General features: G+C 46.2%; 3 protein-coding genes across 3 annotated transcripts; all 3 read left to right on the top strand.

Moving 5' to 3' along the window:
• The first annotated feature begins 888 nt into the window (after window positions 1–888).
• Window positions 889–8,544, top strand: tap1 (transporter 1, ATP-binding cassette, sub-family B (MDR/TAP)). Its single transcript, XM_076043329.1, has 13 exons — window positions 889–1,061; window positions 1,995–2,337; window positions 2,937–3,165; window positions 3,256–3,370; window positions 3,570–3,700; window positions 3,831–4,036; window positions 4,146–4,343; window positions 5,035–5,163; window positions 5,244–5,438; window positions 5,534–5,707; window positions 6,255–6,411; window positions 7,295–7,431; window positions 7,529–8,544. The coding sequence occupies exons 2-13, from the start codon at window positions 2,014–2,016 to the stop codon at window positions 7,739–7,741; spliced, it is 2,208 nt and encodes a 735-aa protein (XP_075899444.1). The 5' UTR covers window positions 889–1,061; window positions 1,995–2,013; the 3' UTR covers window positions 7,742–8,544.
• A 696-nt stretch (window positions 8,545–9,240) lies between these two features.
• brd2b (bromodomain containing 2b) lies at window positions 9,241–18,131 on the top strand. The gene is made up of 12 exons (XM_076043328.1): window positions 9,241–9,420; window positions 11,179–11,473; window positions 11,598–11,735; window positions 12,028–12,169; window positions 12,273–12,436; window positions 12,534–13,166; window positions 14,302–14,430; window positions 14,886–15,131; window positions 15,761–16,017; window positions 16,163–16,482; window positions 17,396–17,521; window positions 17,879–18,131. Exons 1-12 carry the CDS (start codon window positions 9,389–9,391, stop codon window positions 18,007–18,009), a joined length of 2,613 nt encoding a protein of 870 aa, XP_075899443.1. The 5' UTR covers window positions 9,241–9,388; the 3' UTR covers window positions 18,010–18,131.
• Window positions 18,132–21,426: 3,295 nt separating this feature from the next.
• On the top strand, window positions 21,427–24,687 carry LOC142899640 (vitelline membrane outer layer protein 1-like). The gene is made up of 4 exons (XM_076043330.1): window positions 21,427–21,685; window positions 22,549–22,661; window positions 23,352–23,658; window positions 24,574–24,687. Exons 1-4 carry the CDS (start codon window positions 21,473–21,475, stop codon window positions 24,574–24,576), a joined length of 636 nt encoding a protein of 211 aa, XP_075899445.1. The 5' UTR covers window positions 21,427–21,472; the 3' UTR covers window positions 24,577–24,687.
• Window positions 24,688–24,723: the final 36 nt, after the last annotated feature.

Genomic DNA, 24,723 nt, shown 5'->3' on the forward strand with positions numbered 1-24,723 from the left:
TATAATGATTAATAATAATGATATTCATGATTCATGATAACACCTCTGATAAACCTGTGTTAACTCTTGTTGGTTGTCATTCTTTTTTTTTTTTTGTGGCCCTGCGATGAACTGGTGATTTGTCCAGGGATTTGTCCATAGGAATAAGCAGGTATAGAAGATGAATGAATGAATGAATTAACTTTTTTTTTTTTTTTTTTTTTTTACAAAAGAAAAACAAAATAATTTCAGACCAACTTTCCAAATAACAGGAGTGTTTGTGGTTGATTATGACACACTGAAATCATAAAGGTCAGATAAACAGATGAATAGATTCTTAGCATTTTCTGGTCAATGATCGTTCATTTTCACAGTTAAACCGAAACAAAAAAGTACAACCAATGTCCATCAAAATACCAGGTTAAACTTATTTACCATTGGCTGCTTACACGCGCGCGTACACACACACACACACACACACACACACGTGTATGTGTATGTATGATGTATATAAACAGAAAGTTGACACACATGACAAACTACATGCATTAAAGTCATTGTATGTGCGCCGTTAAAACAAAAACAAACCAAAAATCTGTTGTTTTCGTCGGAGAACGGACTTTATGGACGGTCCCTAAAGGTGACCGCCGAATCCGCTCTGTGGGAAAGTTTGCGCCCTCTACTGCCCCCACATGGTGAACCGCCGGAACAACAACAAAACAAAACAGCAAAACAACTTCAACACCAACATAAAAAATGGGACTCGACGACGATACAGCCGATTCTCTGAGCACGAAACAATGAAAAGCTCAATTGAATCGTCCACATTATTCTGCTTAGCTCAAACAAAGCGTGTTGTTAACCTGAGGTGGGGGGGGTTTCCGCCCGCCACGAAATAAAAGCGCGACTTTCACTTTCGTTTGTTGCAGACGGCGGCGCGCGCACTGTGCGACGACGGACAGCCGGCGAGGCTTGTGTGTTTCTCTTTCGGCTATCTATAGAATAGACTGTCTGCATATTTAATGTTACCAGGCGATCCCTAAAGCAGCTATAGCATCCACCTGCACCCGTTGAAACTACAGGTAAGTGTTTTGTTTTTGTGTGTGTGTTTGATGGAGCGGCGTCTCTGACACGAGCCAAAACCGCCCTTCTTTACGTCACTGCATCACGATCTCCTTTGTGTATCTTATTTTGCCTTGTGTGTTGAGCTACTGCTGGGCGTTTCATCCGTTTGGCCGTGAAGCTATTTCCAAGAAATCAGCAGGGTTGGGTTGAAAATGAAAGTAGCTTCAGTTAAAATGGCTGCAAACCGAAAGTCAAAAAACCACCACGAGATCGATCAAAAAAAAAAAGAAAAAAAAAGTCCTCAAAGCCTCTCAAATGTGTTTTCACGGCTGCAGCTGAACAAAGTGAGGTACACTTTAAAGGACCCACTTTATGATTAATTCCACTTGCCACCACCGTAAACTCAGGAAAAAAAAAGTGGTGATGATTCAGATGTTTGGGCTGCTGTCCGAGGTGTCGCGATATTTTTTTTTTATAGTTCACACCCACTTTATATTGGCCTCTGTATTTGCAGAGGGCAAACAATGTGACCTACACCTGAACCTTTTTTGTTTTAAGACTCGCCTTTACTACAGGACCTGTCAAGATTTGGATGACTGGTTATCAAACTTTATGAATGCAAGGTGGCATTAAATTATACTCTTAGTTATGACATTTTACGTTTTTATATTTTCCTTCTATAACAATTTTTTTTTTTAAAACTTATTATATGTTTATATAATGAGAACATTGATTGAATAGTTTGTTCTTGAGAAATTACAGTCACATAGCTGCCACTTGAAATCTCACCTCTTCAACTTTATCTCACACACGTGGCGCTGAAAACATCCCTTCAACCCCCTTTTCTTCTTAATTTTCCAGCCTTAAAATATTTAATGTCTAATTGATATATTTTTAGGTCACATGGGAACATTCCAGCCGTGATGTAATTATGTCTGATGTCCCCTCAGTTTGCAGACCTGCTGGAGGATGAAGACGATGGGCTCCTACACCTTCCCGCTGTCCTTCCTGTGCCTGGACGTGTGCCTGATGCACGCCACGCGTCTGGCCCAGTTCTCGCCTCTCCTCGCCTCACAGCCGCTGCTGGCCCTCTGGGGGGCGGGGCTTGCCAGGGCGCTCCTGCTCATCCTCCTGACCTTCAGCTACCCGGGGGACCTGCCCTGGATGAGGAGCTTGAAGGGGCTGCAGGGCCTGGCCGTCCTCTGCTTCCTCTTCCCGGCGCACTTCACTCTGCTGTGGGCGCTGGGCTGGCACGGTGTGCTGGAAGTGATGGGCTGCCACTGCTGGGAGAGGGTGGGTACAGCTCATATCCCCTCTAGCGCATCACAACAATCCAAACATTACACTTTCCACCTCACCGTTTGTTTTTAGGAAATTCTGGTGATATCAAATGACAGATAAGTGTGCTGGGGGAAAAAATATATATATATTGTGTTGATTGAATTGCACCATCAATTTTAGTATTGTATTGTGTTTTTCTATTGGCTGGCTTGTTTCAGAAAATAAAAATGTTTGATGAAATTTCCTGCTTAAACGGACTTTAAGGAAGAGCGGTACAAATGATGAGGCTGTGGAATAACTGTAATAATTGTGACAATTGTGGTTCCCGTCTTGTTCCTGGCTCAGAAACACTGAAGCAGAAACATGTCAGCTTAACAAAGGACATCTCTGGGAGATGTTATGTTAACACAATATCTAGGCCACAGAACAATATAATTATTTTGTTCTGATATTTCGGCATCCAGCTGGAATTCAGACACTTTCTTTATTTCAATTTTGCAGCAACTACAGTTCCAAAAGTGACTACATCTAAATATTTTCGTCGATGCATTTCTGTAATTCCAAACTATGACACGCTTCTCCTGCTGCTTCTCCTGCTGCTTCTCTTGCAGCTGCTGCAGGGTTACCTCGTGACCTTGATGGCGGGTATCTACTGGAACCAGTACCTGTCGTCCCTCCTGCTCTCCTGTGGCTGGGCCGTCTCGTCGCTGCTGAGGAGGGCGCCGTCCGCGGCCAGCGAGGAGGCCCGGGGGGTGTCTGTGTGGAGGCTGGCCTCCTACATGCGGCCCTACTCCGGCCGCTTTGTGGTCGTGGTGGTCCTCGTCGTCTTGTCGTCTTACGGTGAGACTCTCGACGGCCTCTCGGGCCGAAGGGTCGGCCCGACTCGCTCGACGCCGCGGCTGAGCCGGCGTTTGTCCCTCTTGTCTTCAGGTGAGATGGCCTTCCCTCAGTACACCGGACGCGTGGCCGACTGGATCATGAACGAGGACGAGCCGGACGCATTCACAGAAGCGATCACAGTCATGACGCTCATGACTATTGCCAGGTGAGCTGGCGCCTGTCATTTCACAAAAAAAAAAAATCAAATGAAATTCATTGTCTCCTTTCTGTTATTTAAAAAAATGAGCCAGATTAGGGTCAGGTTGGATTTCATGTCTTTATTTATGTTAATCCGGCACGCAGTTGGAAGATTTCCTTCTTGATGCTATACGTTGTGCTTCACCATATGCCGTGTTCTTTTGCAGCGCTGTGATGGAGTTTTTGTGTGACCTCACCTACAACATGACCATGAGCCGCATACACGCCTCGGTGCAGGGACTGGTCTTCCAGTCTGTGCTGAAGCAGGACATCACCTTCTTTGACAACAACAAACCGGGTAAAAACACTTCAGTCTTTTATTAAATGCACTCATTTCTTGCCGGACATCGGCGGTTCCATTCTGACTGCGGTACTTTGGCGCAGAAAGCTAAGATTTATTTATTTTTTTCTTTCCGCCCCTCTATCAGGTGAACTGGTGTCACACGTCACCACGAACACCAACACGATGAGCGAGGCACTGAGCGAGGAACTGAGCCTGGTCATGTGGTACACGGGCCGTCTGGTTTTCCTCCTCTTCTTCATGGTGAGCCAGTCGTGGAAGCTGACGCTGCTCTCCTGCATGAGCCTGCCCATCATCTGGGTCGTGACCAAGGCGTTTGGCTACATCTCGCAGGTAAAACACACGTCGCTCCGCGAGCGCCGTCGGCATCTCCACGCTGCCCCTACTGGACAATGTCCGTGATTACTTCCACACCAGGCACATTTCCATGTCTGTGTTTCAGTCCATTTCCAAGGAGGTCATGGATTCTCTGGCCAAGGCCAACCAGGTGGCCACGGAGACCTTCTCCTACGTGAAGACCGTCAAGTGTTTTGCCAATGAGGACGGCGAGACGGAGAAGTACCGAGCCCAGCTGGACAAAACCTACGCCCTCAACAAAAAGGAGGCGGCTGCCTACGCAGGCAGCATGTGGGCCAACAGCGTGAGTCGCCTGCATGCATGCATGCATGCATGCATGCATCATCATCCGCATTATATCACAAAACGAAACGGCTATTCTCTTTAATTGTGGTAAAAGCAAAAATACAGGAAGCAGCTTTGATCTTCTGCTGAAGAGAAGCCTGGACGTTGTCGTAGCTTCGGTTTCCCATCAGACGTGGATGTTTTTTTCATACATAACAATTTCCTGACCGACATTATCAGGAGTGACTGTGGGGTCGAAGCAAGCAGGAGATTTCTGATTGGTCTGTGTGGATGTGATGAGCTGAGTGTTCTTCATGTTTGGCCTTGTTCAGATTGCCAACCAAAATTCAATTTATAGCCTATCCAGATTGAAACCAGATGGCTCTTTTGTAGTCTGAACAGTCACAAATCACATGAAATCTTATTTTTGCAAGACGGATTGAAACCACATTCGGGAGGGACTTTCAAATGGCATTTGGACAGAGTGGCCTCAGTCTTGACTGACGACGCCATTGCTACAGCAAGTTGTCCGATGGGTCAATAATGTGGCCAAGTCTGAACAGAGCCACATCCCATTTGGACACTTGCTAAATACAGTGTAGACAGTCAGCCCCCCAAAAACGGATTTTAGAATGAATCTGATTGGAATCAGATTTGCCTGCAGTCTGAACGCAGCCTTAGTTTTGCAACTACCTCCTGTCTTCCACCAGATGGCGTCCTTGGCTCTCAAGGTGGGGATCCTGTACTATGGCGGGACTCTGGTGAACAGAGGGGGTGTCAGCAGCGGGGACCTGGTGTCCTTCGTCCTGTACGAGCTGCAGTTTGCCTCAGCTGTCGAGGTGAGTCGCAGGACTCCCACTTTCTGTGAATTTAAATGTCCATAATTTTAGTTCATCGTGGAACATTTGTGTTTTTCCAGGCTGTCATGCAGCATTACCCATCGGTCAGGAGGGCCATTGGTGCCGCTGAGAAGATCTTTGAATACATTGATCGCACACCTAAAATTCCACCGGACGGACACTTGGAGCCCCAGGAGCTCCGGGGACACATTCAATTCAAGAATGTGTCATTTTCTTACTCGGGCAAGACGGAGTCCAACAGTCTTGTGCTCAAGGTATGCCCACCATGGCTACACTGTTTATTTGTGTGTTTTTTTTTTTGAAGGCCTTGCAGTGCGAGTCATCGCAAGCATTTTCTTTCTCCTGCAAGGACGTGTCCTTCGAGCTGAAGCCTGGTAAAATAACTGCGGTGGTTGGGAGGAACAGTTCGGGGAAGTCCACGTGCGTCAGGCTGCTGGACAGGTTTTACCAGCCGCAGTCGGGGACCATCCTGCTGGACGGAGAACCGCTGACGGAGTACAAGGACCGGTACCTGCATGACAAGGTGGCGTGCTGAGAGCAGCGTATGACGGCTCCAAACCCATGAAATCATGAGATAATGATTGGGATGGTCCTATGTAACTTGTATTATTTAGACAGTGTATATTTAAAAAGATTGAAAAATCCAAATGAAAAATTGATGAATGGACATTCTCAGTGTGTCAGACAGAAGGAAAGGTTGTGATGTGGTTAAATTGCTGTTGTTTTTTTTTTATATTTGAACAATGATTCACATTAGGGTAATATGGAAGTAATTAATAATGATTAATTCCAAAATATTCAATAGCATAATAAAAAAAAAAAAAAAATAACAAATTCTATTTATGTTGTAATTCTGTTGGACTGAAAACTGAGCAAACACTGCACTGAAAACAAATGAAAACAATATTTTCAGGGATCCTGTCCGTCGCTGAAACATTTTGAGAAACAGGGCTTCAACCCATCCACAGAAAGGAGTTTCTGACATTGTGAAGGACTGTTGTTGTTGCACAAACATCACCTGGCATGCAGACCTGCGACGCGTCTCCTCTTGACGATGTTCTTCCCTGCAGGTTGCTGTGGTGAGCCAGGACTGCGTTCTCTTTGCCCGATCAGTGCGGGAGAACATCAAGTACGGCGTGGAGGCCTCCGATGAGGAGATGTTCAAGGTGGCCCGGCTGGCCAGCGCCCACGAATTCATCCTGAAGCTGCCCAACGGATACGACACAGGTCAGACACGCACTGAAGAAGTCATGCAGGACAGCAGTTTTTTTTTTGTTTGCTTGTTTTTAAATCCTGCTCCTTTTATTAGGACTCTTGAAAGTATTGGTGAAAAAATGACTACAACATGCTTGTTGTGCACCGTGCACATGCTCAACATGTCGAGCTATCGGCTTAGAAGTTTTTCTGTCATCATCGGAGACACCAAACACAATATGCTTCCTCTTTCATGTCTTTCATAAGAAAAAGAAATTCCACCAAATCCCGTCTTTCCGATGTAGAGCTTCTGACCTCTCAGCTTTCAGATCTTCACTTTTCACCCTGGACTCCAGTGGTGCAGTTCCACATGATCAATTCTCCAAAAGCCTCACTAGATCTCCACAATACGGCCACATTTCGCCCCTGTTTGCAGCCTCCTGCTAAGATGCTGCTACTATGTTGGTGACAAGGTGATCTTACAAGGTGGAGCCTTCACCTCGCTGGGTGTTGGTGTGCTCAGATTCTGATTCAGATTTCATTCATTGCCGTTTGTGTAAAAACACATAGGAATTTGTTGCGGCATTACCCAGTGAGCATCCAAGCTATCAGTCCCCATTTGTGACATCATTTAGGGGCTTTTCAGAAGATTGAATGTTTGCATAATTTGGATGTTTAAAAGGGGTTCATCTATCCCAGTGCCTCTACTGGTTTCCCTAAATTATTTGGAATTATGGGCTGATTGTATTTAGAAATATTAAAAATAAAGTAATTTTGACTTGTGCTCATATTGTAACTAAGTCATGCATTTTGTTTGATCAGCAGCCTGTGTGTTTAACCTGTAGTCCCACCCACTCTCCAAATACAGTATATACTGTCAATCAGCACATTAACCTTGTGTCTGGTTGTTGGTCAGATGCTGGAGAGAAAGGAGGTCAGGTGTCTGGAGGCCAGAAGCAGCGAATCGCCATCGCCAGGGCTTTAATCAGACGACCCAAAATCCTGATCCTGGACAGCGCCACCAGCGAGCTGGACACCAAAAACGAATGCCAGGTGGGTGGGACTTACTGTCACCCTCTCAATCCCCCCCACCCCACATTTTACCTCTCTCCTGGTTGCCTCATTGAGCCCCTGCTCTCTCTCTCATCAGGTCAACCAGGCGCTGCTGAACCAGACCAACGACTGCACCGTGCTGCTGATATCCAGAAACATGAGCGTGGTGGAGAAGGCAGATCATATTGTTGTCCTGGGTGACGGCACGGTGAAGGAGCAGGGCCGGCACGAGGAGCTGCTGGCAAAAAACGGACTTTACTGTGAACTGGTAAAAAGTGAGAACAAGAGCTTCCACCGTGATCAGCAGTGAGCTGCACCGAATACTGCAGGAGGAGGTCGCAAAGTGGTACCAAGGCTGACATGTTTTGAAGTTTCTTGTCATGACTTTCTTGAGGTGGTTGGACGCAAAAATCTACGATTGCACATTATTTTTTTTTTTCTCACACAGAGAGAGAAATTGTTGTGAGAAGTTGTTTTGCGGAAGATATTTTTGCTCTAAACTTTTGCAAAATCACAAAATTGCCTAAGAAATAATCTGCCTACTTAGTTGCACTTACTTTTTCCAGCCCTGACACCTTTTAAGAAGTATTTAAAAAACAAAAAACAAAATTGAAGGCCTATTTTGCATCATATTTATCCTCTTGTGGTTGCTCTGCAAGTGCTGCTGAAGTTCATGCCCCCCTCCCAAAGCTCTATCTGCAACCACATGGTTTCTGTGAGAGATCTTGTTCATTTTGTACCGCAGGTGTGTAATGGCTCAGTAATTTAGTCTTTCATCATTTTTGTGTGATATTTAAAATTGAGGTTTAAAAATAATTTATGCTATTTTATTTTATCTCACTGATTGACTTTCAAAAAAATGTCTTTCAAATGTGTGTGTGCTTGATGCTTGCTTGGCAATTTTTTTTTTTTTTTTTTTTTTTTTTTTTATAAGAGAAAGAAAATACAGTTATACACCAGGGGTGGGCCAACTTTTTGACTGGTGGGCCACAATGAGTAGTAAAGTTTGACAGGGACAGGAAAAGATGAATGGAGTGTTTTGATGACCCACCTCATTGAAAAAAAAAAATATCCTAAGATATGTAGAAAGCATGCATTAATGTCAACTCAAAATGACCAAAAGCAAAGTTACAACAAAATATGTCTTTGAAGCCTTATGGTATGTTGCGCTTTATTGAAATGATTCTTAAAACACTGGAAAATTGATGAAATACAGCTAACAGCTATTTCATGACTTACTATTAATATATTTTCTTCAAATTCAGCGGGCCGGATTAATAAAAGTCATGGGCTGCATTTCGCCCCCGGGCCGTATTGTTGCCCACCCCTGGTATGTACCGTATGTTTATATGTGCCTAAAAAGCGTCACCGTTTTATATGTAAAGAAAATGAGTAATAAAAAATATATTTTCTAGCTCATTAACGTCCATGTTATTTATGAGACCAACTGATTATTCACAGGCGTTGCATTACATAACGTGCAAACAGCCGTTTAGCGTCAACACGGCACGCTAGCCAACGCACAAACTGCTGAAAAGTCATCAAACATCAACATTCTGACGCGACTATGAACTCAACGCTGACGGGAGGAACGTCGCGTGGATCCTTTCAGCGCCGAGATCGCGATTCCAACGCCGCGCGCGTTGCCATTGTGTCCGAACGTCAGAGAACAACATGTACCGAACGTAAAGAAGAAGAAGTGGGCGGTGCGTCCCATCCGTTTGACAGACTGCTGGTGGCAGCCAATAGGAGCGCGGAATCCGCCCGAACGCGACAGGAAGTACGCCGAGCTGCCACGTAGTTGGTTTATATGCGGACAAGCGGAAACGTTTGGGCGCCATTTCGTTGCGGCGTTGCTCAGTGGCGTTTCGCAGGTAGTGCAGCGTCGGACAGGCAGTGGAGAGAGAAAAAAAACAAAAAAAAAACTGGGTTGTGCTAACGCTCCGCCCGCAGCCTGATGGAAGCGGCCGTCAACCCGCCTCACGACAGGTACGGCCCGCTGTTCCACATTACAGAAAGGCCTTGTTGCGCCTAAATGCGGTCTAAAGTCTCACGGCCAGTATTTAAAGGCGGACTAACGTCATCAGCAAAATGTCAACATTTAACGTTAGCTGCGTGATTGTTACCGTTTAGCTTCCCACAGTGAGGCTAGCACGCAAAAGGGGAACCACTGCTGCAGATTTAGCAAGGTGCGATCTACTGAACATCGCCTTTTCTGCTAGCATCCAGTTTAGCAGGTAAACTGGCAGACAGCTGCTGCAGCCCCCGCCGGCTCCCTGTCAGTTGTGTCATTCATCGTCCTCACAACATGCTAACGCTAATGTCACACTTTAGCCAATAAAAGATTACTGCCTCGCTTTCCCTCCATAGTTTAAACGCGTCGCACTAAGCCAAAGGGTGCACAACTGTGGCATATCACTAGTTTGACCCGTCAGGGATCGTTACCATATTATGCATTCGGCAATGGTCGCGAGCTAACGTTTGCTAACGGCTAGCGGGTCTGGTGACGGGAGAACCAGGCGTTTATCGCCGGTTGTGGCAGAATGCGTGGGGCCATCAAGGCATGTTAATGCTCCATTCCAGACTAATGTTTTCTCACTGATCATGGTATTAGTTGTCTTTTGCCTTAATGGTGCCATCTTCATGAGATTTTGTCTTTGCCGTTGCGGGCTCGTGTTTACAAACAGTAGGGGAGGGCGGAGCGTCTCAACCACGCGATCGCCAGCTGTTCGGCAGTAAAAATGAGTCACACATTTCTCTCAACAACAAATAACCGTTATTTACTGGCTTTGTGGTAAGAGAAACAATAAGATAAACAGTAGTACTTACTGACTAGTAAGGTGTATATAGTTTTATTTTTGTTACGTTCTATTTCTATATCTTTTTTATTCTCTGCTCATGCAACATGTTCGATTTCAAAGGAGAAAAAAAGAGAGGAGATTTTAGTGACTCAAGATGAACGGTCTTGTTTAAGATTGAGCTGTGTGTATATTTGACTGAGGCTAATGATTGGTTGGAGGTGAATTAGGACTGATTGGCATGACTAGGCAGCCTAATGTGACTGAGAGTGTGATAAGTTGTAGCCGAGACCTGCTCAATGTTTCTCGTTAATAGATTTGTATGCCGGTTGTGTATTAGATATCTTTGAATAGTTGTTTTCATGTTGTAATTTTTCTGATTGTGCTTTACTATGCGCTGTTTCTAACATAAACTTGGCAATTAAGACTTTATCTTTCTTCCTTCTTGAATTACCTTTTTCTAGTTTCTGTTTCTTTGAATCTTACTCCCCCCCCATCCCCACATTGTACACATTACTGCCATAAGTGTGATATGCAAACAATTTTACTTCCCAGTTATGCCACAGAAAAATGACTCAATGTAAACATTCTTATGGATTGTAGCTTTACTTTGTTTGCATTGCATTCTGAGGTGCCTGCTGATTCCAGGGCTGCACTCAGAGTAGCAGCTGACCAGCAGAGCGCTGACTCCCAACATGACAGATTGCTGACTCTCTGTATCTTCACCAGTCCTGTGTTGCATGGGTTTATTTTGACATGCTGATTTTTCCATGAGCACATTTCACTAACAGGAAGTGGGTGACAGACCAATAAAACAATGGCTGCATCAATAAAGAACATCAAATGTCAAACAAACAGTTTTGTTTATTATGTTTTAACCCAAAGTTCCACGTCGTTTAAACACAATTCATTAAAAATGTCTTTTCATCCATGTGCTCGTCTCCCCCAGCTTCAGCTCTCTGGTCGGGTTGTCCGGCGGCGGGATGGACCAACACGGCAGTTCGGGCAAACGCATCCGCAAGCCCTCGCTGCTGTACGAGGACTTTGAGAGTCCGTCGCTGCCACACTCGCTTCCCCAGGCCACCCCGGCGGCGCCGCAGCCGCCGGTCAAGGATCCCAACCGAGCAGGTCACGTGACCAACCAGCTGCAGTTCCTCCAGAAGACCCTCATCAAGTGTCTGTGGAGACACAACTTCGCCTGGCCTTTCCACGAGCCCGTGGACGCCTACAGACTCAACCTACCAGTAGGCTGCTATTTATTGTTCTGTAAACTGTGTTGGGGCTTAACTACCTCCAAATACTATGATTCTATTTTTTCTAAAAATTTGATTTCTTTTTTTCTTCTTTCTTTTTTTTTTGCCTCTTCAGGATTACCACAAAATCATCAAGCAGCCCATGGACATGGGCACCATCAAAAAGCGTATGGAGAATAATTTCTACCGCAGTGCAAGTGAATGCATTCAGGACTTCAACACCATGTTCACCAACTGCTACATCTACAACAAGGTGGGCAGGCCAGTCAAATGGATCTGTAGCCCAGCAGCCATCAGTCACACTGTCGCAAGATTTGAAGGGAATCTAAAGAGTCTTTGCAAGATGACACAAAATACAGTTATTTTTAGCCTGTTTTTATTTCAACATGTACAAAAATTAATACCAATTTGAGGGCATGTTGTTAGTATTGCTGCTTTTTTTTTTAGTTAATGATCACCTCATTGTAATTTCTGTAATGCACTGTCAGGCGGTTTCTTGGCGTCTTCACATCAGAATAATGCTAACGGGATGTTTTCTCCGCCAGCCGACGGACGACATCGTGCTCATGGCGCAGTCCTTGGAGAAGATCTTCCTCCAGAAGGTGGCCCAGATGCCCCCAGAGGAGGTCGAGCTTCCTCCCCCGGCTCCTCGCAGCAAAACCAGCAGGGGGCGGGGTCGCAAATCTGGTCAGTTTTTCACGTTACAAAATTGACATTTTTTTTGGTACCATCGGTGCTGACAAACGACTCGGATGAATTTGCGTTGCGCTGAATGTGTTGCGTCTCCCAGCGTCGAGGGCCCAGCAGGTGCCGGCGGTGTCCCAGTCCGCCTACTCGCCGTCCTCCTCGGACACGGGCGAGTCCATGTTGGCCAACTCTCCGCAGACCGTGCTCACCAAGAGCGTTCCTCCGGCCAACGTCGTGGGTCTGCCGCCGACACAGCCCACTACCAAGGCAAGACGACGGGAGAACAGACGATGAAGATGATGTGAAGTTTCCAGAAAAGTGGCATAACCCCCCCCCCCCGTCTTTTTTCTTTGTAAAACACTAGAAAAAAGGTGTGAAGCGTAAGGCGGACACCACCACCCCATCCACTGTGGGCCTGACCGTCGGTATGTCAGGAGCCACTCACATGGTGGGCTTGGGGAAAGGAGGCCACGGTGGCCACGGTGGCCACGGTGGCCACGGAGGTCATGGGGGCCACGGAGGCCACGGGGGCCATGGAGCCCTCGGGGGCCACGGGCCGCTTGGGAGCCACGGAGGCCACGGAGGCCACGGAGCCCTCGGAGCCCTCGGGGGCCAAGTCCACGACACCTCCATACACACCATCTCCTCCATGGGAGCGATGGGCCTGGAGACCCCGCCGGGGATGGGCCTGGTCCGGAGCACCACGGGGCCCGTCCTGCTGCAGCCCATGATGGCCGGCACCGGGCGACGGGTGGGCAGCGGACGGCCCATCAAGCCCCCCAAGAAGGACTTGCCCGACTCGGTGCAGCCGCAGGCGTCGAGGAAGAGCAAGCTGAGCCCCCAGCTGAGGTACTGCAGCGACCTGCTGAAGGAGATGCTGTCCAAGAAGCACGCCGCCTACGCCTGGCCCTTCTACCGGCCCGTGGACGCCACGGCGCTGGGACTGCACGACTACCACGACATCATCAAGTGTCCCATGGACCTCAGCACCATCAAAGTGAGTTGGGTTATTTCATGTTTCTAAGTGCGTTTAGTAAAGCGTGTTTCTTTTTGCGGATGGTATTAAGTTAAACATCCATTTGGTCAGGAGCCCATAGAAGATGTTTGGGAGGGGAGGCAAAACTCGTCCTCTGTCACTTTCAAGTACAACAATCAGATTAGTTTCATCAGCTGGAGGCCTCCTATTGGTCATGCTGTTGCCCTGTGGTGTGCTTTTTCTTTTTTTTTTTTTTTTTGTAAATGTAGTGGTGTGGTTGATCAGCAGCCTGGAGTAGTCCCCCCCCCCCCCCCCCCCCCCCCCGCTCGTCTTCTGTAGATTTGAGACTAGTTGCGGCTGTACTGGAGGCTTTACAGGTCCGTACACACGCAACTTCTTTTTTCTGTACACACCAAATGCGATGCAAATTTGCATATAAAATTTGCAAAGCGAATGAAGTTTGGGGCTCTCTCTGTCGCGCCGAAGGAGAAACAATGGAGTCAACTACATCCTCAAGTGAAGATGTCCTGGTGGTGGTTGGATTAAAAAAGAAAAAGATGTTTTTGGGTACAGCCAATATTGTTCTTGAGAGAGGTGATGCAGCCGTTAAATCAATGACTTCCGTACACCGAGTAGTTTATAGTGGAAATGTGCATTCTACTTATTGTATTGCTAGAATTTTTATTATTATTGTTATTATTATTATTATTATTATTATTATTATTATTATTATTTGTTTTTTCTGTCTTGAGAGGGGGCGTGTTGTGTGCATCAGGTGGATTTATACGTCAGGTGAATATGCAGCGGCGCACGTTTGCAGAGGGAGAGAACATTGCAGACGTGTTGATGTGACGTCATCGACCATCCAACCTCATTTTGATTGGTCAGAGTTCCAGCATTCGCCTTTTTGCCTGCGGAAAATTCAAGACAAGAGCGAAAAAATAGCCGTCGCTGTTTCGCATCGCAAACATTCGCTGCCGGTCCATTGACTTCAATAGGTTTTAAAAAACGCTTAATTATCGGCCTTGCAAATTTGCTCCCGGTGTGTAAGGACCTTAAGACCCTACTGTGAGTCACATTTCTGACCGTGTGACACACAAACGAGGCTGCGGAGGTGTTTGGTGCTCTGACCGACCGGTGTCTCGTCCTGCTTCAGAGGAAGGTCGACGGCCGGGAGTACAGGGACGCCCAGCAGTTCGCCAGCGACGTCAGGCTCATGTTCTCCAACTGCTACAAGTACAACCCCCCCGACCACGACGTGGTGTCCATGGCCCGGAAGCTGCAGGTGAGTGCGGCTCGGGAGGACGCACCGTCTGTCCGTCTGGGCCACGCGAGACCTTTTGCTTCATGATGATGAATTTGATATTGAATCAGTCTGTGTGTCCTGCTGAAGTGAACGGGGCCACAAGAAGCGTCTGGGAAGTATTTTAGAGGAATAGAAGAAGAATTGGGGAGAAAAAGATATTATTATTATTATTATTATTATTATTATTATCAATAATAATTATTAATTATGTTGATTGTAAGCGCCTGTAAAATGTACTTTGTCAGTCATTTTAGGATTTAGGTGCCTTTATGATGAAATCACACAGATTTGTGGAACCGGATGTAAATTTCTGGGTTTTATTTCTCGAGTATAAAGTCATCCTTGGCCAATGAGTCACGTGCAGGTTTGTTGGTCTTGTAAGGATTTGACCTCTTCCCCTTCGCAATGGTCTCACTACGTTCTTTTTGTCCCAGGACGTGTTTGAGTTCCGCTTTGCCAAGATGCCCGACGAGCCTCACATGGATCACACGGCCATGTTGCTGAGCGGCCACCCGACATCGTCTTCCTCGTCCTCGTCCTCCTCCTCGTCCTCGTCCTCCTCGACCTCGGAGAGCGAGCCCAGCAGCGAGAGCGAGGAGAGCGAGAGCAGCCCGGACTCGGACAGCGAGGAGGAGCGGGCGCATCGGCTGGCCGAGCTCCAGGACCAGGTGTGCACGCAGGTAAGTCCTTCATTCCTGTTTTTTAATATTCAATCTAAAGCAGCGTTTCTCAATTGGTTGGTTGCAACCAGCTGTTTTGATTGGGTCGCTACCTCATGTTTCCCTTTTTTAAAAAAAAAAAAAAGTACTTCTTTGGGTATCAGTGCCACTAATTCCCGAAGGAAGCCGTGCCAGCTGTGAGTCTCGGGAGCTCACAGAGGCGGTCAGCTGGTTTACATCTTACTGAGTTTTTCATTCAGGTGAAATGAAGTCCAGCTCGACGCAAATTTCCTTTTTCATGTCATTAATACCTAGCGCTCAAACATCGACTGTAAAACATCGAAGCACATCTGTAGTTGTTCAGTGAGGAAACTCATTAAATTGAAGACCAGTTTGGACGTTACACCGGTTTTTGTATCGCGCTCCAGTTGTTTTATTATTGTGTGAGGAAAGAGGAAATTAACTCGCTGAAAAGACTCCTATTGCCCCCTAGTGTTGGGGTGGAGGACGCGTTCCCATCAATAATTGGATTTCCTCAGTTGCATGTAAACTGGGACTAGGAGAGAAGTCAGATTAGACTTGAATTGTGGAGAATAGCTCAACAGAGTCAATGATCTAAAGAATCCCCCTCCTCCCATCTCTGCTGACAGCTGAGAGCCATGCACGAGCAGCTGGCTGCTCTCTCCCAGGGTCCCATCATCAAACCCAAGAAGAAGAAAGAGAAGAAGGACAAAAAGGAGAAGAAGAAGAAGAAGAAGCTGGAGAAGAGGAGTCGAGGCACCAGAAGCAGAGCCGGCTCCGAGGAGTGGAAGATGCCCAGCAAGATCCTCAAGACCAAGTCTGCCAAAGCAGCAGGTGGCTCGCAGACCAAGAAGAGCCAGGGCAAGAAGAGCAACAAGAACAGCAAGTTAGTGGAGATGCTCGCCTCGTGCAGTGTCAAATCATCTGTTGGTCTCTCAAAAGCATTTGTTTCCATCCTGTAGATGATTTATTTATTTTTTTTCATAATGTATCCATTCAGCAGCTGAGTCTCTCACTCTTCCTCTCCGCAGAGCCGCCAAGAAGCCCTTCTACCCGCCGGTGGCGCCGCCGTCCCTGCTGCCGCACTACGACTCGGAGGAGGAGGAGGAGATCGTGCCCATGTCGTACGACGAGAAGCGCCAGCTGAGTCTGGACATCAACAAGCTGCCGGGGGAGAAGCTGGGCCGGGTGGTGCACATCATCCAGTCCCGGGAGCCGTCGCTGCGGGACACCAACCCCGAGGAGATCGAGATCGACTTCGAGACGCTGAAGCCGTCGACGCTGAAGGAGCTGGAGCGCTACGTCATGACCTGCCTGAGGAAGAAGCCCCGCAAGCCCTACGGTGAACTAGGTGAGTGCCCTCCCACACACGCAGCCTCGCTCCTTCTGACCACTCACTGGTCAAGAGACCCCAGTATTTTTATTATTTACATTTTTATTTTTATTTTTATTTTTATTTTCATTTTTTTTTTTTATTATTGTTGGCTTTAAAAATTATGGAGTGAATAATTTCTTTTACAACTTTATTCAAAATAAGGAATTTTTTTGTTTTGTTTTGTTTTGTTTTTAACAGATTTTTCTGTAGGTCCATTTGCTTAATTAAAAGATTCTCAGACAGGGGTGTCAAACAAGCGGCCCAGGGGCCGGATCAGGCCCGCAAACATGTTTTTTCCGGCCCCCAAGATGATTTTGTGAAGTGCCGAGCTGAAATGTTTTAAATCAAATAAACTGCTGTTCTACTGTCCAGTGGATGATGCAATAGCGTTGTCTACTATGCAAACAAACTGTTAATACCGCGGCTGAGCAATTGGGCCCAAGTGCAGCCTCTCTGGAGCTACATTGTTTTCCTAGCTACCCTATTACGCCCCCTATTTGCCACTCTCATTGCTCCGAAATGTCTCTGAATGCAGAGTGCAGAATTTTCCAAGAACACGGCCATATTAAAACAAGGAAAACAACGTGAAGGTGTTATTTTAAGTTATTGTTATACCATGATTTTACCTGTTCGGCCTTAGGAAGAGATTTCCCTCTCTTGGCCCGTGAACTGAGCTTGACACCCCTCTTCTAAGTCTAAAATTATTCTTTTTTTTTTTTTAAATATATTTTTAATGTATCCTTCTTCAAAATACATCCGAGCAGAAACATAGATTGAAAAAAGCACGACAGGAGCAGTGTTTTTACTTCAGCCCGGGTCTCTGCCTGGTTCACCAGTGCACGTGCACAGCAGCTTGAACTCTCGTTTCTCTGTCTCCCGCCGCCGGCAGCCAAGCAGAGCAGCGTCGGTAAGTCTAAGGAGGAGCTGACCCTGGAGAAGCGGAAGGAGCTGGAGAAGAGGCTGCAGGACGTCAGCGGGCAACTCAACTCTGTCAAGAAACCCACCAAACCCAAAGGTGAGCCTGCACACGGCAGAAATCACTTGGCTGCTTCCTGTAAGCAAGCCAGGGAAGTGTGGGAATATCTAGAAGCAGAGAAGACGAAGGTGGGTTCTGGAGTGAACAGCAATGTGCGTTAGTCTCTTGGGAATGTTGCCACGGAAAGGTCATGACTCGTGTTGTTTTCCGCGGGTGAGACGGACCAACGGTAGGTAGCAGAGATTGAAACGTTGCAGTCAGCAGGGTGGAAAGGATCAGGAGTGAGGACAACAGAGATGTTAGATGTCTCGGAGATGAAGGCCAGACTGAGAACAGAGGAGGAACGTTCAGTGTGTCTCCTAAACCAAACCGCCCTGCCTCTCTCCCTACCTGCAGCGGAGAAGCCCAGCGCCGCCGAGACCCACGGCCAGCCGTCACGCCTCAGCGGCAGCAGCTCCAGCTCGGACTCCTCTTCCTCCTCCTCCTCGTCCTCGTCCTCCGACACCAGCGACTCGGACTCGGGCTGAGCTCGGCGGCGGCTGCGAGGAGGCCGAAGCGCTCGCAAACTCAGGGTACTTGGGCTGGCCCAAGACGCGACGCACCCTGAAGCGGTTGGCAGCTGCTGGGCGACAGACGGACTCGACTAGAGAGAGGAAAAAAAAAAAAAAAAAAAAAAAAAAAAAAAGAAGAATTCTGACCTGAATGTGAGACTTGAGGGAGGTGAAACGTCGTCTCTGTGGATCGGTGTCGAACCCAAACACTACATGCCTTGGCTTCCCCTTCCTCCCGTCTTGTAAATAGTTGTACAAACAAACAAACAAACAAACAAACGTTTCTTTTATAAAGAGTTTTATTGTTGCTCCCCCTCCCCCCCGGCCCGGCCCTGACCCCACCCTCGCCCCCCCCACCCCAGCCCACCCCAGGAGAGGGAAGCGGAGTGATGGAGGAGTGGAAGGACGGGGCCCGACCCCACATGTGCTTTGGCTGGCCGTAAGCTGTGGTCCTGTGTTTGCCAGGGGAAGGAAGAGCGTTTATTTATTCCTTCCCTTCAGTCCCCCGCCGTCCTCACACTCGATGTGCAATTGGAACGTGCAGAATGATGAGGCAGCTCTCATCTGCTCCACTTTTAAATGAACCCCACCCACCCACCCACCCAAAAGCCCTCCCACAGACTCTGCCTTAACATTTCAGAATGTTAAAAACAGAAAGTGACTCTTCTCACTGAGGCTCGTTCGCTGTTTAGCAGTCAAGTGGAAAAACAGGAGCCTCCGGTGTTTTCAGGCCTAGAACGAGGATTCCGATTGGAAGTTGACTTTTTCTTTTTGCACACGGTCGTCTCAGTCTGACGCGGCGCTCACTTCTGTGGAACAGACTCGCTTTTTGTTTCACTCTTTGCCGCCAGATACTGAGATGGGAGTGTTCGCAAAAACTGCAGATGAGATCGCGTCTGCAGTATTTTTAGATCGTCACAGAGCATTTAGTTTTCACGCCAATCCCGCGTCTTGTTGCCGAGGTCTGAACGCCGCCTGCTGAGTGGCTCCTGTTTCCTTCCAGCTGATTCCTGCTGTAGTTTTACCAGACGCCAAAAACAAAACAGAGAAAGGCTTCGTAGAGAAATGTTTCAAGTCTGTTTGCACTTAACTGGAACCTGACTGAGTACATTTTCATTGACCGAGTTGTTAATACTATTCTAGAAAGACTGATGATGCTCTTTTACACTTGAGGAGAAAAAGAAATACTCTATAGTCCACTAATAGTTACAGCTGTTGTTGAATGTTCGGTGAAAGACTATATGCTTGTGTATATACTCCAGATGTATTTGCTGTTGCACAGACTTATTGTGTTTTTGCTGTTAAATCTCTTAATATTTTGTGTTTACTTCACTTTTCTGTTCGTCTCCTCCTGTTCTCTTTTTTTTTTACTGGCTGTTCGCATTCCGCTTTCCCGTTTCTGGTTTCTGAGAAGTGCTGCTGCCTCTAGTGGTCAAAGCAGGTCGTTGCCTCTAAGTAACAAAATCTTTTTCATTTGACAAGTGAGTTTGTTTATTAAAATATTCTCTCGTGTAAAAAACAAACAAAAAACTGCTGTTTTTTTTGTCACAAACATCCCACACCTCTTAACAGATTTCCCCAGACAGAGAGCAGATTGTACTTCACATTCACTTCCGTTCGTATTGCAAATATTATGATGCCTCCATTTTATTTATTGATTCAAGTATATTTATATTGAATACTCTTTTTCTTTCTCTTGCTCTACTCGATGTATTCTAGACTGTAAAATGATTCAGAAATGAAATGTATTATTATTACATTTATAATTCAAGGACTGAGCCCCGGCGATAGACCAGCTCTGAAGCAGAGCAGGTCATCGCAAGGCGAAGACCCGTTTGAAATTGCTTCGTTTCTTCACTGTTACTGTAGTTCCGTATTTTTGTGCCTAAATTTGACCCCCTGAACATGGGCGAAAAGTCACCAAATTTTGCACATAGGTCAGAAATTGGGTACAAAGATCTGCGTCATTCTGCTCTACATAGACCAAAACACTAAAATGGCCATAGCGCCCTCTAGCAAGGTCGTAGACACATGGGACAAAGACCCATTTTTCCGTTTTCATTTTATGGCCCTTCAAAGTAAAGGTCTTTTTCAATAAAAGATTTGAACCCCATTTTCAACCCTTTCCCATATTCCAAAACTCACTCAATTTTACATGCAGGTCAGACCTTCTCCAAAATTTCATTTCTTGAAATTTTTTTTTCAAATCCACTCAATAGCGCCCCCTAGAGAAAATGAGGACTGTCTACCCCTTTTTCACCCGCTTAACATGCTTTGATTTGCACCAAATTTTGATTGCTTGTTGAGGCTGAGAAAGTCTTCCTGTGATTAAAAAAAATCAGGGCAAGCGCTCCTCCAGACCGCCACCTACAGGCCGAGACATGGAAAAACCACTAAAATGGCCATAGCGCCCCCTAGGAATGTTGCATCGATGTGCAACAAACGGCCACGTTTTTGTTTTTCCTCTGTGAGTGTGAAGGCTAATGTTGTGTTATTTTGCTCCTTGGGCCATATTAAGCTCTCTTCCTGCTAAGTGTTTAGATGTTGATGTGAACCACATGACTTGAGTTGGGTCAAGTCACTTGGGTTTCAGGGTTCCTCATGGGCTAGAAGCCCCAAATTTGGTGTGGGTGTGTCTTAGGGGATCCCGATGAACCTGAAAGTGGCCCCATGTCTCTAGCAAAAAGTTGACCTTTGACCCTCATAGACTTGTATGGCATTAGGGTTAGCGATAAGGCTGGAATTAGGGTTAGGGTTAGGGTTAGGGTTACTGCTGGAATTAGAGTTCGGGTTTCAGGGTTCCTCATGGGCTCTAACCCTAAATTTACCTTAACCCTAACTTTGCACCTAACTCTGACTCAAACCATGACCCTGTGTGTGTGTGTGTGTGTGTGTGTGTGTGTTTGTGTGTGCGCATGATAAGCATTTCATACTATGTACAATTCCGTTCACCCAATTATGAAAAAGACTCCTGACTCCTTTATGGCTCCTCATCGGAAAGAGATAATGGTTGTTTTGAGTCCTCGGTGTGAAAGTTGATAATTGCTGAGCTGGTGTTCCACAGCCAGGTGTCGCTTCCCACGATTTCACTGGCAGCTGACGGAAGTATGCAACTATGCTTAATGCATGCTTCTATTAATAAACGGCAGTGGCAAAAGCCGCTTGCCTCAGCTAATAACTGGTCACCGGTCCTGCTGAAGAAAAGGTGCCCTGAGGACTTTTTCCAAACCTGCAGCGTAAAAGATGCATAAGTTCATAAAAGCCTGAGGAAGGAGAGTGTCGGGGAAAAAAGGGCCTATCAGCAGCTGTTGGTTCCCACATCAGTGTGAGACTCTGTCAATGATCCATCCCGATAGCAGCCTGGGGCTCTGGCTATAAGAGGCCAGGAGCTGTCACCTGCCAGCTGGCTTTTTGGAGTGAAGCGCTGCCCTCGGAAAAAATGACCCTTTTGTTAACTGCGCTGACTCTGCTGGCGGTGCTGTCCACCGGCCTGTGTGTGGAGGAGAAAACCGTCCTGCAACGCGCCGGCACGGCCTTCAATGGCAGGCAGTACAAGTCCATGCTGACCGTCAACAACGGCGAGCAGTTTGGCAACTGGACGTGGCCCGAGATGTGTCCCGCCGAGTTCTTCGCTGTTGGCTTCAGCCTGAGGGTAAAAAGATGCAGACAGACTCTCTGCCCATCGTAGACCAGGACGTCTTGACAAGAGTTCAGCAGCTTTTATTAGTTTAGAAAGTGTCCCATGTTTCTATTTCTGCTGCACTTATCAGGTGGAAGCCTGATTTTCTAGTTTATATCTGAATATTTGCAGAGAATATTTCGACAAACCGTTCATATATGTATATATGTATATATATATATATATATATATATATATATATATATATATATATGTATATATATATACATATATATATATGAAAACAATCATATTTTTGTGTTTGGTTGAAAGTTTAACTTTGGTTCTAGTAAAGAAAATTTGTTTTGTTTCGGAGGCAATTTATTTTTGTTTTTAGCTTCAAACCTAAAGCGTTTGGAATGTGAAACTCAAACCCAGGACTACGTTTACATGCAGAGCTTAATCGGACTAAGCTCATAATTTGCTTTTCTCGTCTAATCGGACTTCTCTCATGGAAGACCCATGGAATCTCTAATCCCGTTTTACTGCATGTCAACAACACAGCCAAAGTAGCCTTTAGCTGATGAAACTGGAATTTCATACCCTCCAAAGTCCAGAAGGGATTTTACATTTACTTATAATAACACATGAATGTTCTGATTTCTACGTGGCTGCCTGTTTGGTCTCCGAGCAGCCTCTCTTTAAACACCAGTCAGACGCTCCCAGCCCGCATGCTGATACATTACTAACTAACTAGCTAGCTAGCTAGCTAACTAACTAACTAACTAACTAACTAACGACCCGGAGAAGTGATGAGAGTGCAGATTCTCGGCCTCGGTACCTTGACGTGACCCAGATAAGCAGCAGTCTCTGGGAACCACTTCCTGTCTCTGCAGGTGGAGACCAACCAGTGGGGCTTGGATGACACATCCCTCAACGGCATTCGTCTTATCTGCTCCAAGGGGGAGGACCGCAGCTTCCTGTACACCATTGAGTCCCACGCTGGATAGTGAGTGGCTGCCGCCATGTAGCTTAATGTAGGAGAAAAAATATATCATTATTATTATTATTATTATTATTATTAATTATTAAATATTATTCTACACAGTCAATAGAAAACTGACAGAATGAATCAAGGTTGGTTGAATTATTGGCTAAATCTGGCAAAAACTTCAAAACTTGTCAGGTTGAGTTTAAAAAGTGGACCATTTGAACTTATGATTTTATAAAGTAATAGATAAGGAATCTAATGCTTTTTTTTTTGTGCTACACCTGTTCCACAAGAAAATCAAAACTGTTTCAATTTTCTGAAGATTTCAGTAAATGTACACCTCAGTCAGTAGTGACATCTAGTGGTGAAGGAGCACAGTGCCTATAAACGGCCTGTTGTCTTTAGGTTTTTCTCAGGTCAAATTTTAATCTGATAAGGTCCACTCTGATGGTCGTCCTTTTTTCTCATGTAACATGCACATATGAACCCCTAATAATATGTATAAAAAAACTATTAAAAGTAATTTAGTTTTACGTGATGCGGGGATGAATGGCAGCTTGTGCAGCGGCTGTGGAGGTCACAGACTGAGCCTTCAAAGGTTGTTGGTAAAAAGGGGAGAGACGGCATTCAAGAGAAATGCACTCACTCACTCACTCACTCACTCACTCACTCACTCACCCACCCACTCACTCACTCCTCTCTCTGCAGCTTCGGTGAGTGGACCGACCCCATGTACTGCCCCAGCGGCGTGCTCTCCTCCTTCCAGCTGCGCGTGGAGCCTCACCTGGGCCTGTTCGGCGACGACACCGCCGCCAACAACATCAAGTTCCGCTGCAGCAGCCACCCGACGCTGGAGGGCAGAGGCACCGAGTGGGGCGAGTACGGCTACTGGAGCGAGGAGTGCGCCGACGGCGGCATCTGCGGCGTGGAGACCAAGATGGAGGAGTACCAGTACGGCCTGGACGACTCCACCCTCAACGACATCCGCTTCCACTGCTGCGCCAACTCTCAGCAGGTGGGAAGCCAGAGATGAACCAGCCGGCTCGGCTCTCTAGTCTTGGATGATTTGGGCTTAAAACAACAAGAGGTTTACCTCTATGTAAAGGTCCAGTGTGTAAAATTTTTTTTTTATGGAAGCCCGGTATTTAAGGAAGCCTGTCTGACAGTGCGTTTTGTATTTAGGGCGCAGTCAGCTGACAAGATGACAGCTAACGAGGAGCCAGAACCGTATTACCTTAATGTATATTCTTATATATATATATATGAGAACCGTTTTAAGGGTTCTAAGGCAAACCAAACTACTTTTTATGGCGGTATGTTAAGCTTTTACCAAAAATAAAAATCATAAATCAAGGCAAATTTTACACACTTGACCTTTAATACTCAACAGCCTGGTGCTTGTGAATGAGAAATTAATATTACTATTACGACGTCAGATTCCACCCCTCCCCCCCAAAAAAAACAACAACAACAACAAAACAAAAAACAAAAACACTAAAACAAAACACAGAGCAAATCTTTTTAAATGGAGGCGTGATAACAGAAAATCAAACTCTTACATCTTCTTACCGCTTACTTCTAATTTCAGACATTAAAACACTGAAGTTTCACTTTTCTACATTGTGCCAACACCTGGGCTTTGTGTGGTCACAGGCCTGGGGCCAGGTTTCAGTACCCTTTGTGACATCATGGAGGGACAACACCCGTCACTGCTACCTCCAGACTGGGGATTATGTGTTATGTCGCCGTTGCACTCGTGCAGCACTGCTTGCGTTGGCAGGCTGTTCACGTCCTTGGAGGGGAAATATACTTCAGTCTGACCCTTTAAAAATGTCTAATCAATGATTTTTTTTTTACAGACAGTTTGCAGCGTTACGATGTCACAAACATTCAGCGCCGTTAACAACTTGTGTTTTTCTTTTATTGACAGTAACGCAGCTGGAGATGGAACAGAACCGATCACAGCCACTGAAGTGCAAGAAAAAAAAACAAAAAAACCCCAAGGAAACAAGACAATAAATTCAATTAAGAAAACAACAACAAACGCACCGAGAGTTTGCTTTCATGACTGACGTCTCCT

Source organism: Nelusetta ayraudi, unplaced genomic scaffold (genome assembly GCF_046127955.1).
Source record: "Nelusetta ayraudi isolate G7.1 ecotype Tasmania unplaced genomic scaffold, CSIRO-AGI_Nayr_v1 ptg000074l, whole genome shotgun sequence".
NCBI lineage: Eukaryota > Metazoa > Chordata > Actinopteri > Tetraodontiformes > Monacanthidae > Nelusetta > Nelusetta ayraudi.

Excerpts from the sequence above, each read along its gene's own strand:
- tap1 (XM_076043329.1), top strand. The coding sequence starts at position 2,014 with ATGAAGACGATGGGCTCCTACACCTTCCCGCTGTCCTTCCTGTGCCTG. Across the intron at positions 5,708-6,254 it reads ACCGGTACCTGCATGACAAG|GTTGCTGTGGTGAGCCAGGA; the intron begins GTGGCGTGCTGA and ends TCTTCCCTGCAG. Across the intron at positions 7,432-7,528 it reads ACACCAAAAACGAATGCCAG|GTCAACCAGGCGCTGCTGAA; the intron begins GTGGGTGGGACT and ends CTCTCTCATCAG.
- brd2b (XM_076043328.1), top strand. The coding sequence starts at position 9,389 with ATGGAAGCGGCCGTCAACCCGCCTCACGACAG. Across the intron at positions 11,736-12,027 it reads ACTGCTACATCTACAACAAG|CCGACGGACGACATCGTGCT; the intron begins GTGGGCAGGCCA and ends TTTCTCCGCCAG. Across the intron at positions 13,167-14,301 it reads TGGACCTCAGCACCATCAAA|AGGAAGGTCGACGGCCGGGA; the intron begins GTGAGTTGGGTT and ends GTCCTGCTTCAG.
- LOC142899640 (XM_076043330.1), top strand. The coding sequence starts at position 21,473 with ATGACCCTTTTGTTAACTGCGCTGACTCTGCTGGCGGTGCTGTCCACC. Across the intron at positions 21,686-22,548 it reads CTGTTGGCTTCAGCCTGAGG|GTGGAGACCAACCAGTGGGG; the intron begins GTAAAAAGATGC and ends CTGTCTCTGCAG. Across the intron at positions 22,662-23,351 it reads ATTGAGTCCCACGCTGGATA|CTTCGGTGAGTGGACCGACC; the intron begins GTGAGTGGCTGC and ends CTCTCTCTGCAG.